This window comes from Catharus ustulatus, chromosome 1, assembly GCF_009819885.2.
Source record: "Catharus ustulatus isolate bCatUst1 chromosome 1, bCatUst1.pri.v2, whole genome shotgun sequence".
NCBI classification, from domain to species: domain Eukaryota; kingdom Metazoa; phylum Chordata; class Aves; order Passeriformes; family Turdidae; genus Catharus; species Catharus ustulatus.
In genome coordinates this window covers 19,338,142-19,355,044 of record NC_046221.1, presented here as the reverse complement: position 1 = coordinate 19,355,044, position 16,903 = coordinate 19,338,142, and the positions used below count along the sequence as shown (strand labels likewise).

Sequence of the window (16,903 nt, the reverse complement as noted above, 5' to 3'; positions counted from 1 at the left end):
TACCAAAGCTATTCCAAACAATACATAGTAAATTACTAAAATATGCCCAAGCAGCTATGAACACATTTTGCCCTCTTAAGGATTCAGCAAGAAGTTGGGCCCACCTGTCTGCACAAGAATTTGTCTCTTACTGTTCATTCCTGATTAACATTTTCTAAGAGCTGTTAATTCCACTAACTAATGGCCTGTCAGCTGTGCCTCTGCCCTCTTTCCTCTCATCTACACTTCGGGGTCCATCAACACTAAGCAAATGACTAGCTGGTGACAATCATCATTGGCAACTGCTTTTCTGATTCCTGTTCCAGTGATGTTGAAAACTGTTTTCCGGCTTGTGTAAAAGAGACAAACACATTTCTGGCCCATTACAGATTGATGCAGTCATCCTTTCCAGTAATGGGCCTTAAAATTGATTGGTCCCAATTACATCAGGAGTAAACATCATTTTCAGCACCAGTTGAAAGTGGTCCAGGGGGACCCACTGTTGACAACCACTGTCAGCAGAAAGTTAGTGAAAGGTGATTTTTCTAACACAGATACCGAACAGAGAGCCAGGAGAAGCTTGACTTTACCATGATCTGCATCAAAACAAACATTAACATTTGGGTATGTTACTGATGGTATTTAAGCACATCCAGTTTAAGATCTGCTGTCTTGATCTTATCAGAAAGAATGTACTTTTTGTGTGTGTGTGTGTGGATTGTGACTGCACAATATCCTGAGCATAAAAAACAACTTACTCCTAAGACAATATAGACATCTTAAATATTCAAATTTAGATGGTGAATGAAACACAAATTATCATTACTGACCTCATATGGAGTGGAAAGGGTATACATATATATCAGAAGTTTCCCCAACTGTCAACTAACATTTCTAAAAAAGCACTGTTATATAGATAAGAGAAAAGATATCAGGGCTTTAAAATTACATGTGCAAACTGCCTTTTAAATGCCCATAGATAAGTGTACAGCAGTTTTCTTATCTGTAAAAATCAGAACACCACATCCTTATTTCGTATCATGTAATGTTGTGAGGGGAACCAGTCATTTTAACAAAACAGAACATTTAAACTGCTGTAATACTAACATTATTTTCCTATTCAAAATGCCCAGGTCATGGAACAGACAAAATTGTGATGCACAGCTTTGAGTACCTTCATGTGCAGTTATGTGCAGCTTCCACACAGACACAACATAGCAAGTGATCTCTTTGATTTAGAAATTTAGCTATCATGTCATTTCACTGTTCAACTACATCCTTCTAGTCACATGATACTCAGACACACATAAAGTAAATTCTGCTTTGTGACATGACATGGTTTTAAGACCAGCACTTAGTTTTGGTCCCAAGCTTGGAAACTTCCAGATGAGTTAACTGATAAGCTGAGCATAGACAAAGTAGGCTGATGGTCCCTACTTTCCTCTTCTGAAAATGACTTTGTATGCCAAAATCACGTTAACGTTCACTTCACAAAACACAAACACAATTTCTTGAGAAAATACTCTGGTTTGGATAAACACGCTTCCCTTCAAGCAATTCTTTTTAAAAGTATGTATATCCTGTCATTAGAAAAGTCACTTGTGTTCATTTGAGAGCAATTTTCTTCAGTCTAAGTATAAAAGAGTGAAAAATTATATTCTTATACATGATCACATTGTTCAGGAGATTTTACAGTATTTCCCTGTTACACAGTTTCTGCCCAAACATACAGAGCATGCTAATGATATTCAAAGCAGTATGAAGGCCTCCAGCACATGACAGTTTCAAAATGTCAGCACAAATGTATGGTAAGTTGAATACAGTTTTTCATTTTTAAAGGAAATTGCACGTTTCACAGAGTTGAGTATAAATGTCAGCCTTATTTTAAGGCTGAGTAAATAGTCTTAAACACATCCTAATCCTATTAGATGCAAACCCTCCTTGTAAAGGTTGAATTGAGTTGGCAGAGCATTGTAGGTAAACATGCATTCTGCTCCCACAGGTAAACTGTACTGAATGGTGGATAAAAGAGCTTTGTCCTTCTAGCTCCCCAGTAGTTTCCCTCCTTTTTCTCTGCACTTTCAAAGCTGTGATTACACAGATAATCTGAAATAGTTTGGAAAGACAAATGCTCCACATCTGGGATGTTCACTGTGTACTGACTCCAAGATGAAAACTCACATGGTTTTTAATTAAACCTGTACTTACAAAAGAAGAAATCCTCAGTTATTCACCATGATGCCCAAATATTACCCACAAGAGCTGTGTGATTCTACTGAGCAATAATTGAACTTACAAAACTTGCTCCTTTTTGTGTGATTGGTATTTTCCCATTGTGCTGCCGCTACTCAGGAGCAACCAGAAAGCATCTGTTCTTAAACACATTAAAATAACTGGTTAAAGTTTTATGCTGGATTTGGATGACTAATTTGATTTTTTGAAGTTTGCTCAGACTGAAAATAATTTCCCTCATATTTTTTCATTATTTCTAACATGCTGTTAAAAGTTCTCATTTATCAAAACATCCTTCCCTCCCATGTTTTCCTTCATTTCCTTTTTTTTTTTTTTTTTGCTTGTTTTAAGGGTGAAAGATGAAACAACTGAATTTCATTTATCCTCACATCTGTAACCTGCTCTCCTTAATTCTATTAGCACGTGATATACAGCTGTAGAAGGGGAATAGATTTTGCACTAGCATACTAATCCCTAAACTATGATGAATTTCCTACAGGAACTTGTCTCATATTCCTCCAAGTCCCACCGCCTTCTCTGAGAGGAATTCACATCTCTCTTTCCAGCATTACTTCCTTTCCTAGCAGTCCACCATCATTCCTACTGCTAGGTAAACAAAAAACCTCTTGCTTCTGGGGAGAGACATTCATGTTCCCAGCCCCTAGGCTCTGTCAGTGTGACACCCTGATGCTTCCAACAGCAGAAATGGACAGTGTTTGACAGGAAGAGGGAATTCTGTAATCAAGGCAGGTTGCAAATTACTGCTGGGAATTCCATTGCAGGTATTTCCCAGCAGAAGAAACAGTTATTCTTCAAACATAATGCTTCCCTGAAGTTTTCCAGCAGCCTTTTAATCAGCAGCCAGCTGTCAAGATTCTGCTCACAGACATGCATCTAGCATTGACATTTAGTTTTCAGCCTACATAACCTAAGAGTGTTTGTTGCACTGTTAGTAGGGGAAGATAGGGTAAATTTAAGAGAATTTAAAATGAACACCTAAGTTATGTTTTCTACATTGTTAGCAGCAAACAAATATCCCATTTATCCAAGAAAAAAGAGTTGTAAAATTACATGCCTACCTCAACTAATTTGGTTACCTAAACAAGAATGGCGCTGGATCATAACTCTTTAAGATTATACATCAGCTGTTCTTAAAAGCTTTGTGTAACCCTTAAAATGGCATCACTATTTTAAACAACCTTCTCCTAAAATTTGTTTTTCTCTCGAGTAAGTTTTTACAAAACCTAAAACTAGCATAAATTTTTCTTCAGAGCTGTGTCTGTATCATTCAAGACTGATAATCTGAGCAGCATTTCTGCCTCAAGCAACGATGCATTGAGCTAGTATACACTAGCTTGACCATGAAATCAAACCTGACTTGATTCTAATAAAAAATGTAAATATCATTATTAGGCTTTTATATTGTGGAAACCTTCAGAACTTCAAGACGATAACAAGCAGCTGAAAAAAAAGGCAATCAACTTTCAAAATATTGCTAAGTAGTCCTAATTATTTGTAAGTTATCTAAATAACTTGTAGTTACAAGAAGAAATACTTTGGTCAAATGGTATAAACCAGCACAGGCATCAAACTGAACTATGGCTTAAGTTCTGTAAAATAAATCATATATTAGTATATTAAATTCTTTTGAAAATTCACTTGATAGATATATTAATGAGAAAGGAACAAACTCATTCATATGCATAGAAGTGTGCAAGTGCAGGGCAGAAACAGCTCACATTGCAGTTCAGAATGAAATTCACATACTGTTACTCATAGAACATTTTATACACACACCATGTCCTCAATTACTTCAGAGCAAATAATTTATAAAAAACACCAACTAAGGAAATATGGAAATATTCCATGCCCAGTTCATTTCAGTAAGCTGTAACAGATGTATCTACCCAAAACAAGCACACTCATTTCAGATGGGGAAGTACTTACATCACTCTGGTGTTTACTGACTTCCATGGCATGTTTAACATCTGGAGGTTCCCTCATACGTGCATAGTCTGAAAATCCTTTCTCAGCATCATGTTTTTGTTTATAGAGAACCTGAAAAGAGCAACATTATTCTTTAGCGACCTGAGAAGAGCAGATATAATAACATGAGCTAGGTTAAACCTAGTGACATAGTAAGTTTCAGGAAGAAATTTAATAAATTATTAAGCTTCTTAATGGAACCAGAACACTGAAATGAGAGCAGCTTCCACCCAAAACAGAGATATATGAGGCATAGTCAGCAGAGAGATTTCTCTGCATCTGTTATTGCAACAGATGCATGGGTACACAGGGGAAAGAAATAGTAATATACAAAAACAGAAAATTAAGCTTAACAAGGTGAGAATACAGCCCAGGGAAATGCACAAGCAAAAGCCACTTTTTTTTATAAACACACTTGAAGCTATCAGCTATATAATTATTCTCTGTTTTCAGAAACAAAAGAAAATATTTTATGCATTTGTCATAAACAAACAGTTTTCCATTTCTGTTGCCCAAAGTTCTATTTCTTCCACTGTTGGGAAACTACCAGCACAATACACATTTTGACTTAGCCCCAGGTTCACAAAGAAAAATGGTATTTACATTCAATTGTCATCATTGTAAATGAAAATGTAATTGAATTGTGAATTTATAAACACCTTTACTTTTATAATAGAAACGGAACTCAGTGCTGGGCATTCATCCATTTTTCACTGTACAGTGTTATACTTACATACACACATTCACGTACTACAACTGCCTGAAAAGTTGATCTTACACTTATCCTTGTCAGAAGCTTTTAGGCTTATATTAAGGAAAAATCACTAGATTTTGATGCCTAAAAAGTAGCAAGCATCAAGAAAATTCATTTTCTAATAGTTCTCATGAGCAACCATTAAAATAATCCGTAAAAAGACAGCAAGTATTAAATAAGATAGAAAGCTGATTAGGAGGAGAAGGATTGACATGAAAACCCATGATAGCAATAAAAGAACACTGTGAAAGTTTTGAGACAGAAACTCTCAACTACACAGATTCAGACTCTTTTAGGACAGGATACTAGAACTGTGAGAAAATGCTGTATCTGTTTTTGTTTAAAGCAAAATTTCATCTGAGTTACAGAGTAGTGTGCCCAAAGCAATATGTTAGTATCTGCCCTGAGTAGCTCAGATTACAAAATGATGTACAAGTTGAGAGATTAAGACAAGAAGGGGGGAAGGGTATTTTTGCACTGCTACCATTCGAATGAAAGTATCAAATCAGGAACCTTAAACTGTGCCACCTCCTTATCCAGGGTAAAGCAATCAGCCCTCTGCAGGAACAAACACAACTGACAGAGAAACAAAGAGTCCGTGACTTGCCTACACTGGTCACATCTTGGAAATGGTAAAGCACATAATCTTTAACACCACTGAAGCACCACTAACAAAAGATTCTCCACAGAAGTGTAATTTCCATACAAAAATATGCCACAAAAACTCTTTTTCTAATTCTCCTTGCTTACGCTGCCACTTTTAAGGTGTTCTCCACTTATTGCCATTATGAACAGAAGCCCCATACAGTTACTTCCAAAATCTACTAATTTACAGATATTTTATTACATTGCCATTTTGCTGGTTCAGCAGCTCCATTTTTCCCTTTTTGATTGGGGTATGTAATCAAGATATGAAAACACAGTAACCCATCAACTCTCAGCATGAGAAATTTAACAGAAACTACGAGTATTCACTGTCTTGGGAAAAGATGACCATTTCTTTAGCTTAATGTAGCAATATTTCACTTACTTTGGCATCTGTTCTTCCTATCTTCTCCCATTATTTTCATTAACTCACTGAAGTAGTCTTGATGTAATCCTAGGCTAGGAGAGGTTCAATGGCTGTCTAGTTTAGTTTGGGACAGTTTAGTGCAGAATTATTCCCAGATTTGCAAATCGCTTCCAATTAAGCATGAAAAAATATTTATTATTATTATTTCATCAATATTCTTAGAACCATTATTTTACAGTTCAGGATGCATACATTTATTTCTTCACTCATGTTGATTTTCAAGTTTTAGCTAAAATGAATTTCTTTTATCAAATCTACATACGAAACTACTCTACACAGAGATCAAGCAGTACAGGTCACTGACATAACCTTTACCCTGCAGTGGTGCCATTTATTAACTTGAGAAATACAAGGCAATTATTTAAGTAGGTATGAATTCAGATTGAACCAATTTGTAAGTACTCATTTTTTATTTTTCTGCTCTCTCTTACACCAGTGTGTCAATAGGAAGCTGCATTAAGGAAGGTTTTGAGCTCTTTTAACCTAGCTCTGACTGACCCTGTTGAGCATACATTAAACACTATTACATTTTTATTTTTATATTTCCCTTTATAGTCAGTGATATGGACTCTGAACTTAAGATCCGTAAAATAGGATTTTGCAGGAGGAAACGTTCAAGACCAAAAATGTCACTTTAATCTCCATATAGAGAATTAGATTATCCAATGTATTTGTGTAAAACAGAACTATAGAAGTCCAGAAGACTAATACCTGGCACCATAAAACAGAGGAAATCTTCAATCCGACATTTCCTACCATTAAAAAAACTGAAAAAATAAATAAAACAATTTGATGGTGTGTAATATGATTGGAAATGATGCAATAAACAACAAAAATTTTATTGAAGTAAAAAAAAACCTCCAAAACTTCCTCTGGAAGTTGAAAACACTGCTTAAGATTCTCTTGGCTCATCGCCTTTATAAAGAAAGAGGAAATACTGTTCAACATTGACTCTTTGAGATATTGCCCTGTGCAAAGTAGAAAATTAAACTGCCTTCAGTTTGCTTTAGATTATCCCTTTTAGATAAGAAGAAAAACAGTGCAATCACTTCTTATGGCAGAAATAAAGTGATGAAAAAAGTGATGAAGTGCTTACTTTTTTTTTATTTTGTTTACCCTGAAGCAATTTTGAATACCTTTATCATTGTTTTTGACACTTTACTTAGAAAATATTGTTTTACATAAGGAAGTATTCAGCATATTGATCTTGAGACAAGAAAAAGACTTGGCACAGATCTAGTAATGATCAGAAATTTTCCTTCAGCAATATTTTTCATAGGAATAGTTCAATTTCTCCAAAAATTTCCATTTCCTTGCAGAAAAATCAAAATGAAGGCACCCTGCCTAGACTGCTCTCATCAAATTTATTTTCTCAGTGCAGAAAACAGGGAAATTGGTGAGAGCTTTGTAGGCTGGTAAGAAGAGTGAAGTAATTCAGTGATGACAGGGACTTCTCCTACTTCTCCTCTTTCCAGCTTACCCTGGGGACAGCTATGACAAAAGTGAGAGAGGGAGGCAAGTCTGGTTGCTCACTCTAAAGAAAGGTATTTAGAAGGCCACAGCCGAATTTTCTGTGAAGAAGGAAAAAATTAAATTGCTAAAAGCCACCCAAGCATGTGGGACTGTGAAACTTCTTTTTCATTTTCCTGAAATATGTTTTCCCATAAACAGCATTGGGATTTTTTGTCAGATTTGGATAGATGACATTCTCTGTGGGCACTTCTTTCCTTCTTCATGCCAGTTCTACATAAAGCACAAGAGAGTAAACACGGGTTTCATGCAAAAGCCAGCAGGCAGTCTTGTTCCAGGATTTCCTGAGTATCTTGAAGAGAGAATTGAGCATGATTCAATACAGCTAATATGGGGAAGAGGTTCCACAGGAAGAGAACCACATGTGTCAGGGTGCTATACTCTCCCTGACAGCAAGATCCTTATGTCAGTACTGACACTGCATGGCAGGTTCGCTGAAGAAGGAGATCCTGGCTCTGCTGTAATCACTGACAATTGCCACATGAGTTAAAAGAATGAAAACGTGGTCAGTGGTGCTGTGACCTGCTGGCTCTGGAGAGGACAGTGGAGAGCAGCTGTCGGTGGGGTATGACTCCTTGAGAAAAACAGGAAATGTCCCCCAGTTGTCTCCAAGTTCCTAAATCATGTGTGTGATTTGAAATGGTGTATTAAAAGACTGAACTGGGCTAGATATAGGTAGGCTGAAGACAGGGCTGTTGGGCAGCAGCAGAACAGCAGCACTATTTCAGGACCAAACTTTGCATCCTGGGAGAGCCCATTTACAGAGGACACACCTGTGCAAGGAAATCCTCTGCCAGAGGCACTCCAGCCTGTGCCAGCTCTGGGGAAAAGTCAGGGGCTTTCATACTTCCACACCATGATCCTCTAGTCCCAATGCACCTGCTCGGCATATGGGGCTGTGAATCCTGCCAAGAACACGGGACCACAGAGTGAGGAGAGTCCTGCTTGATCTGCCCACAAAGGCATTCCAGCCCAGCAGGGCATCCAAAAAGCATGAAAAGGGAGTCAAAGGTGCAAATTTGTTCTCATGTGGGTAGGGAGCACACATACTCCTATTTTCCATCTCTGGGGAAAATCAGCACCTATTTTAAAATCAAGTTACTATAACTCAGAAACAGACTGCAATTCTGTGTTTGCAGCAGCCTTTTTGGAGCAGAGCTGGCACAATGGCCAGCTGGTGCTGTTGACTCTCCTTCCTATGGCGTATCTGTAGTCTCCTCCTGAAGTGATGACCTGTAAATTCACAATCCCAGCTAGACAGATGCAGCAGAAACCCCCTCCGCCATATCCTGACCCAGCTGAAATCTGAAATCCTTGCATTAGCTACTTAGGTACTGCAGTGATAGGCACAATATGGATTAGATTTGAATACTGTGGAGAAGATTTTTCACTAGAAAATCCCCTGAGGTCTCTCTCAAAGTAGCATTAAATTCAGGTCCATTGCAGCAGTAAACCACAAGTTGGAAAAATGTGTCAGCATATCTTTAAGTTTTATGGTATATTATGATTTATAATGCATCTACTCCGAAGGGGATAGTATGAATTTTATGGGAAAAATTTCTGCTTAAATATAACTCACCCTATATGCATTTTTTTCCCTAGAACTGTTGGTTGATTGAAGAAAACCTTCAAAAACTACCAAATAATAATGTCAGTCTTTTTCTTAAAAGGGTTTTTTGAGGAGCCAATGGTTTCATTTTTAGTTTCAGTTATTTATCTTTTTTGCCACATCACCAGAGTTAATTAACCTCATTTGTGTAAGCTAATGTAGAATGCAATAATTTAGAATGAATTTGGGAGTAAATCTGTGGCAAAATAGTTAACTAATGTTTTATAAATCAAGCTAATGGCTTAAAAATGTTAGGCAAGTTTAATTCCCAATTTATTTTTACTGTAATTCCTCTAATCACTCACTTTACAATGAAATGTCACATAAATGTCACTTCAGCTACTGTGGTGCATTAACTTGTGTATATATGTTCCTTTTCAAATTCTGAAAACTAAAATATGTGTTATTATATTTGCTTAATATAGCTTCAACTAACATAATGTTTTATTATCAAAACATTTCTCCACATGCTGTCCTGAGATTTTAGTCCTTTCTTTTTTTATGAATATTTTCCTTTGTCTGAAGAAGTACCACTGCATTACAAGAATGCATATTGAGATCCAATCAATATTATGGATTCAGAAGCATGTTCCCTTCACACACTGGCTGGTTTAAACTATATGTAGTTGATATCTATAAGAGAAGAGAAAGCAAAAACAAGAAAACCGTGGAAATGTTGGTGGACAGAAAGCCATGACCATCTATCCAATGTAATTCTCATGAGTTACAATGAAAATCTGTGACCTCATTCATATTACACAGACAGCATTCACAATTCCACTGAGGTCAGTGGAAGTGAATGGTCACATGCTTACTCTTAGGGTATTATATTTTGAGCCCTTGAAGGCAACTGAACCAGAATTTGCTATTTTACTGGTTGTTTACAAGCTTTACACTAAGTTCAATATACCTGATTTCGCATTTTAATTCTATAAAATTTCTTGTAAGTAGTAGTATGCAGATCATCAGAAATACTGCAACCACTGTTGCCACTAAGTACCCTTAGAAGTCATTGAAGTATTTGTTTTCTTTTTCTTTTGCCTTCAGCATCAAACATATTATATAGCTAATACAACACCCAACTCGAAAAAGTTATATAAGATCATTAATTCTATAAGGACCATGCAATGACACTGAATTCAATAATTCCTTATTGCAGTCATGGATTCCAGTGGATTGATGAATGCACTACCAGCTTCTAAATGTATATTTAACAAACATAAGTAAAATTGTCAGCATTTTAAAAATCAGTAGTTTTTGAAGTAAAGAAGTTACGGTGATAAACTCAGGATGATAAGCTCACCCAAATAAATCAAGCAGACAATCAAGTGTCCACTCAAATATTTTGTTCAAAGTGTACTTATACTCTGACACACAATTAATCTAAAAATCATTTTTGCAATTCTAAAGTTGTACCTTGCTCTGAAGGTGCATTAATTCTTTCGCAAATACACTGTCAATTGTAGCTGGCATCTGCTGATAAAGAGAGTTGGAAAGGTCTTTCTTAGCAGCTCCTTTATATTTCACCTAGAGGGCAGAAAAAGGTGACACACAATGTAAAAATGAAGATACAGTAAAATATTACTTATTTTTTCTAGTAAGTAAAATGGCATACAGCAGAACTGGAAAAATTTAATGCTGTCATTAACTTTCAAACAAAAACATCTTTAAATAATACTTTATGGGGATGTGTCTAATTCATAAGGCAATGCAAAATACCTCCTAATTAAATTCAATAATTTTGGTGCAAACACAAAATACAATAAGCAAGGCAGTTTTTTCTATCCTTTCTCAAATCATTTTCAAATCCAAAAATAACTTTTCTTCTTTCTCTTTTTCAGAGTCCTGAATAAGGGGAGCAAATGAGAGGCCAACCATAAATATTTTACCAACTAATAAGTAGCAGCAATTAAAAGTAGCTAGAAAGGAGAGGAACATTGAAGTTAGCATGTCTGCCATCATTTCTGTTTCATCTGTTCATATTACAGTCTCATTTTTAAATTACATTTTATTTATCATGTGTTTCCTCCAGTACTCAGTATTGGCAGCTCCTCACAAAAGGGTTTTACAAGAGACACCAGAAAAATTGCCCAAAATGTGTGAGGCTTTTGCTTCATACCCAAGTAATTCAAACTCATAAACCAATAATAGCAACACTGCTGTGAAAGTAATCATAAATACCAAAAAAATGTTCAATTATATTTTCTAATGTCACTTATTAACTGTGAAACATACAGTTCTTCATTAAAGGCTAATTCCCCAAATATATTATATGTACAGATATAGATAATTCCCTGTAACATTTGTTGCTGTTCCCCAAAACAGAGGGCTCTTTTCCACTGCAATGGCCATGCTGTTAACAATGTCAGTGTCCAAGATTTGCAAATACAGGTTATGGGACACTAGAGGTCAGTAATTTACAAGATAAACCATCCATCACATCATTGGCTTCAGGTAATGCTGCAATAAACAGGCAGAGTGCTCAAAAGTCTGGTAATATTAAACCTATAGGGTTTTAAAATTTAGAATATTTTTATATCTCTATATCTTTGATTAATAATTAGCAGCAGATTCTCTGGAATCAGACAGATGGATTAGATACTTTCCATATACTGTACTTTGCAGACTACAATAGCCTGTCTCTTATAAAGTGCTATTACAATAGATTTACTTCCCTTGGGACATGCCACTCCTCAGAAAACAAGAAGATAAATACAAGAAAAGTATTCATTAGATGCATTTATATTGAAAGCCATGCAGCAAATCGTTGTATATCAGAAGGAGGATTTAGAATGTATGCAAGTTATGTATCCTCAGACAGCAATACTGGAATTTTTTTTATTATAATCATAAAAGTGGCACAGAAAAAAGGCACCAAACTTTTAATTTTTTAAAGGGCCATAGTGACAGAAAAATCACTCAGAACCAGTGACTCCTAACCAAAGTCTCTCTCTCTCAGGTGAAACTTCTGCTGCTGTTCTTACCTGTGGAAAATAATCATTGATGCAATCCTACAGCACCTTGTGCCTGGCACAAGAAGAGCTGGAAGTAAATGCTGCTTGACACTTTGGAAGCTGTTGATCTTTCTTTGACACCACAGCTGTGTGTGTGTGCACATGTCACAGGTGTGCAGATATAGATAGATAGATAGATAGATAGATAGATAGATAGATAGATAGATAGATAGATACATACATACATACATACATACATACATACATACATACATACATACATACATACATACATACATATGCATGCAACTGCTCAGGCAACCCACAGATGGCTGATGTCTGATATCTGATACCTGATATCTGGCCAGGCCTCTTGCTAAAGGAAGATAGGGATGATAACACGGAAACATTTTCCTTGTGTCCTTCTGTTTGATATCAGGCTGTGAAATCTCCACAGCAGGGAAATTTCACACACATGTAATTTGCAAACCTCATCACTGTAGAAAAAGTAACATTCCTTTCCTATTCCTCAGTTTATCCACACATAAAATGGGATAACTAGGGCTGGTTCAGAACAATTAATAAAGTATCTTCAAATCCCAAAATAAAAGTGTCATGAAATTCCAAATTATTATAATTATTCACATTACAGAATACACTAATTACAGCCTTTTAAGTCACTTCATCTTTAAACAGAATTATCATTTGAAATAAGCCATCCTTCCCCTGCTAAAAATCACAGTATTCAAGTGAAAGAGTTTTTAGGAAGGATAAGAAGCCAAGAAAATTCTTCAGTCTTTTAGATCTTACCTCAGAAATAAAAGCACCAAGGCTTTTCACATGCTTTAGCTGCGGGGTGTCAGGTACAAATATGCACTTGCCTTTAGATTTTTTAAACTCTTCTTTATAGTGTATCTACAAAGAGCAGAAAAGGAAGTTTAATTGTTCTTAAAAACACACACAAAGTAAATATTGGTTATATTGCTTTATACTTTTTTTAATTCTTTCTATTTTATTTTATTCATGGATACTATGCTGGGCAGCTTGCAAATACCTCTGGCTGGATCAAATTAAACCATAAAGAGAAGCTACCAGTTCTCACGCACATTACCAGGGCTATGTAAAAGTCACAGAACTCTTTAATAATATAGATGAAAAAGACAGGATTTTTCTCTACATCTAGAGCACATTTTCACTACTGTTGTAGATGTTTTAATGTCTCTAAAGAAAGAAGACTCAAATAATTGATCTCCTTGATCCTTGATCTCAAAGATAAAAATTGTTTAACTTCTAACACAGACCTAGCAAGCACAGAATCTGTATAACATCATCAAATACCCCTTTATGAATCCAAGAGTTCCATGAATAAATTCAGGCGGCCGCTGCCAAACCATTGCCTTCAAAGCACTCAACAGTCATGACATTCAAGTAATAACAAAATTTATTTAAAGCCAAACAAATTTTAAATTGATGCTTTTTTTAAAATGTGTCTGCACATAGGAAACCGTAAAAAAAAAAAAAAAACCAGAACACTATGATATATTTAGCAAAAAAAATACACCTTTTTTTTTTTTTAAACAACCAACATTTTTCTTACGATGAGTCAAACACTATGGGCAGGTGTAATAATCACATGAGTGTTCCTGAAGTCGGAGTTATTGTTTTTATTAATGTGATTGCAAGAAGGATAAATTCTATGGACACGATTAACACGTAGGAACATTCATTATATGAGAACTGCATGAAGAAAGATGGTGAATTATGACAAGATGGACTAAATAAGTTTTGAAGACAGACACTTTACATGGATAGCCTTAGATATTTTCAGTGACATTTCTTTCTTTGTACAGAGAATTGCTTAGATCAATGCAAATTGAATTATTTAGTACTAAGCTTTCATGGTTATTATCTGCTACTATTTCTCTAACCTCATTTTCACATTCTGCATAACAGCAGCTTGAATTTATGCACTCTAGACTTGCTGACAAGCACTGACAGAAGCAATATGATCTGCATCTGAGCATTACAGAAATATGCAGCCTTAATATCCTCTTTCTCTGAATCCTTAATGGATATCACAAGTTCTAGTCTATACTCCTCTACCGAGACTTGGAAAACTTACGAGAGGGATGGAAGCTTACACAGAATCAGCTTCTGTGCTTTCTAAGGCAAAGTTTGTGTCTACTGAAAAACGGATTAGATAATGCTAAATTCATCTCAAACTCATGACTACTTAATCCTCACACAGGAAAATATTTTGGTTGATATTGAGCTCATTCAGATTTGGACTACTGAAAGAACCTACATGTCCCTTCCAAATTACATCATCTGCTTTTGTGGATAACAGTCTCCTCTTAAAAAAAACCTTTTGGTGAACAATGGGAACATTACTGTCATGACTTTACTCAGGGACTCACAAAGCCAATGGTTCATGTAACCTCATCATCATACTCCCAGGTAATTATGGAGTAACACACAAAAAAGGTATTTTTATGATAAACATGAGCATAAACATTTTTATGATAACCTATTGTTTAACCTGCACACATGCATGGGAAGCTTACAGAGCTGGCTGTCTACTGGGTGATTTTGATGTCATTCCCAGTAAAAACTCCTGTAAAGCCATGACTCTGGCAGAGGAGACAGAGAGTCTTGCTGCTGGTTAGATAAATAACTCACAGACATCTGAAAGCTGACTGTAATTATATCCATTTTAATTGCAAAGTAATAATTGCATTCAAGAATCAAACATGAAAACTTCCTGAGGTGTCTCTTAATTGGGGGAATGACAGAACATGACTAGAAGAAACAAAGCTGTTCTGCTAAAGAAGTCATGCTTTCAAAAAAATTGAGAGCAGTAAATGACTAATGGCACCTCCTTAATTCTTTATTAGCCACATTTGTTATAGTAACCCACAGAAGCCACAAAATGCACAGACTCAAATACACAAATTAGACAGAACATATAACAAAAATGTTTGGTCAAATTCTGATCCAACAAACTCCATACTGCTGTTGTCCACATTGCTTGGAATCAGAAAGACGGAAGATGAAATGGGGCAAGTATAATGAAGTCATGACACCTGCAGTTAATAAAACATATTTAGTGTAAACAATGCAAGGAAGATGTTCAAGAGGTTGACTATGATTGAACATAACCAATGGCTGGAATGAATAGCAGAGAAGTTCATATTCCTCCTCAAAGTCTGTAATTAAAAATTCAAATGTCTAATAATACACAAAATACATGGTGTAGGTTGAGCAGATCTGGTAAGCCTTGTGAAAAAAACAAATAGGAAAAGTTTGCAAGTGATGGCCTGGAGCCACTGCTCTTTCAATATACTTCTGAAGTTCAATAGCTCACTAAAGGCCCAATTTTTCATAGCTCTCTCCAGATCCTTTTCTTCTCCCCGACTCATCATAAAACTAACTCTGACCACAGCACAACTATCCAGTAAAGTGGATTAAAATTCCTAGACAACCACCAAAATAGTAAGCTTCAAGTTGCATTTTTTTTCTTAATGGATATTATATGGGAAGATCAACTTTATAAAACAAGGCATACAACCTTTAAGCTGAAGCTTCCTGGTTCACCAAGAAAATTCACCTCACCCATGGTGTGTTCCATCTGCTTTTTTCAGCGGGAAACACAGAAGGGAGACTGTGGCTAAAAGAAAGACTCCAGTGGTAACAGCATAATTCAAGCAGCCACCATTCCTTTTACTCATCTAACTTTAGTATAAATATACTCAAAAAACTATTCTTAATAACCTAAATATCAGTGGTGTAACCATGTCAACAGTCATCATGCTAGGATTCATTGTAGAACTGCCATATCTAAAATATTCATTTATGTTTAGAAAAAAATGTCTGAACCTTCTTATCTAGTTTTTATGCTAGAACAAAAGGGAACTTCCTTCCACTAAGGATTTACTTTCCAAACCTACATTTCTGAACTTATAACCTCTTATGAGACTAAGGACTGTGTCAGACCACAGATCCATCTAATACAGAATCTTTTCTCTGTGGCCATAGGAACCAGGAGAAAAGCAAGAGAAAAGGGCAGGCATACAGTAGTATTACTTAAATATATAGTATTTTAGCAATCTCCAGCAATTTCAAACTCAAGGTCCTCTTGAGTTAGAGGCTGTGGCTAGTAATGGTGAGTCCAGGGGAACAGCTGCATCCAGAATTAGGTAGTCAAAACTCCGTTAGTTTGGCACAGTGTTTCCACTATTGGCTCTAGGTCTTTTTCAACTTCGCTTTATATCGGAGACATCCTAAAGCAAAGCTGGACTCTGTGCAAGGAGAGATAAATAGCAAGCAGTTCTATTTTCTGCTTTAGAGGAAAAGTAGTACTGGCACCACTCATTTCCAAAATTCAGCAGAACCTTCAGGAGGTGGTGTCTGCCATTCTCCCAAAAAGGATTATGACAGTTTGGTCAATTACCTTCTATAATTGTTCCCATCTCTGCTTATAACACTACTGACAACATCACACCACATAATCAAAATAAAGAAGAGATGAAAATACTCCACAAGCAAATGGACAAGCTCAATTTCAATGTGGAAGAGAAAAGGCCTGGAGAGGAAGGCAATTCATATAAATCAAACACACATGACAGTTTTGAAAACATCTGTGGAATAAAATTTCATAATAGAGGGAGATTAAATGGAATGACTGTCGAGAGAAACAATCCAGGGGGTATCACAGCCACAGAACAAACATCTGCCAACCTCAAATGAAACTGGGGATTTTCTCAAGAACCGGAGCACATAAACACTTC

The 16,903-nt window shown here is 36.1% G+C and overlaps 1 protein-coding gene across 11 annotated transcripts in view; it reads right to left on the bottom strand.

The window, feature by feature from the left end:
• The window catches only part of NEBL (nebulette), a 268,259-nt gene that overhangs the window by 75,308 nt on the left and 176,048 nt on the right, over positions 1 to 16,903 (bottom strand). For 9 of the 11 annotated variants that reach the window (XM_033076761.2, XM_033076734.2, XM_033076752.2 and 6 more), the window contains 3 exons: positions 12,927 to 13,031; positions 10,579 to 10,689; positions 4,159 to 4,269 (listed from right to left, as the gene is read on the bottom strand). The exons of the other annotated variants lie outside the window; for them this stretch is intronic. In XM_033076761.2, the coding sequence (XP_032932652.1) occupies positions 4,159 to 4,269; positions 10,579 to 10,689; positions 12,927 to 13,031 (327 nt within the window). The remainder of the gene's footprint in view (positions 1 to 4,158; positions 4,270 to 10,578; positions 10,690 to 12,926; positions 13,032 to 16,903) is intronic. 11 annotated transcript variants of the gene reach the window in all.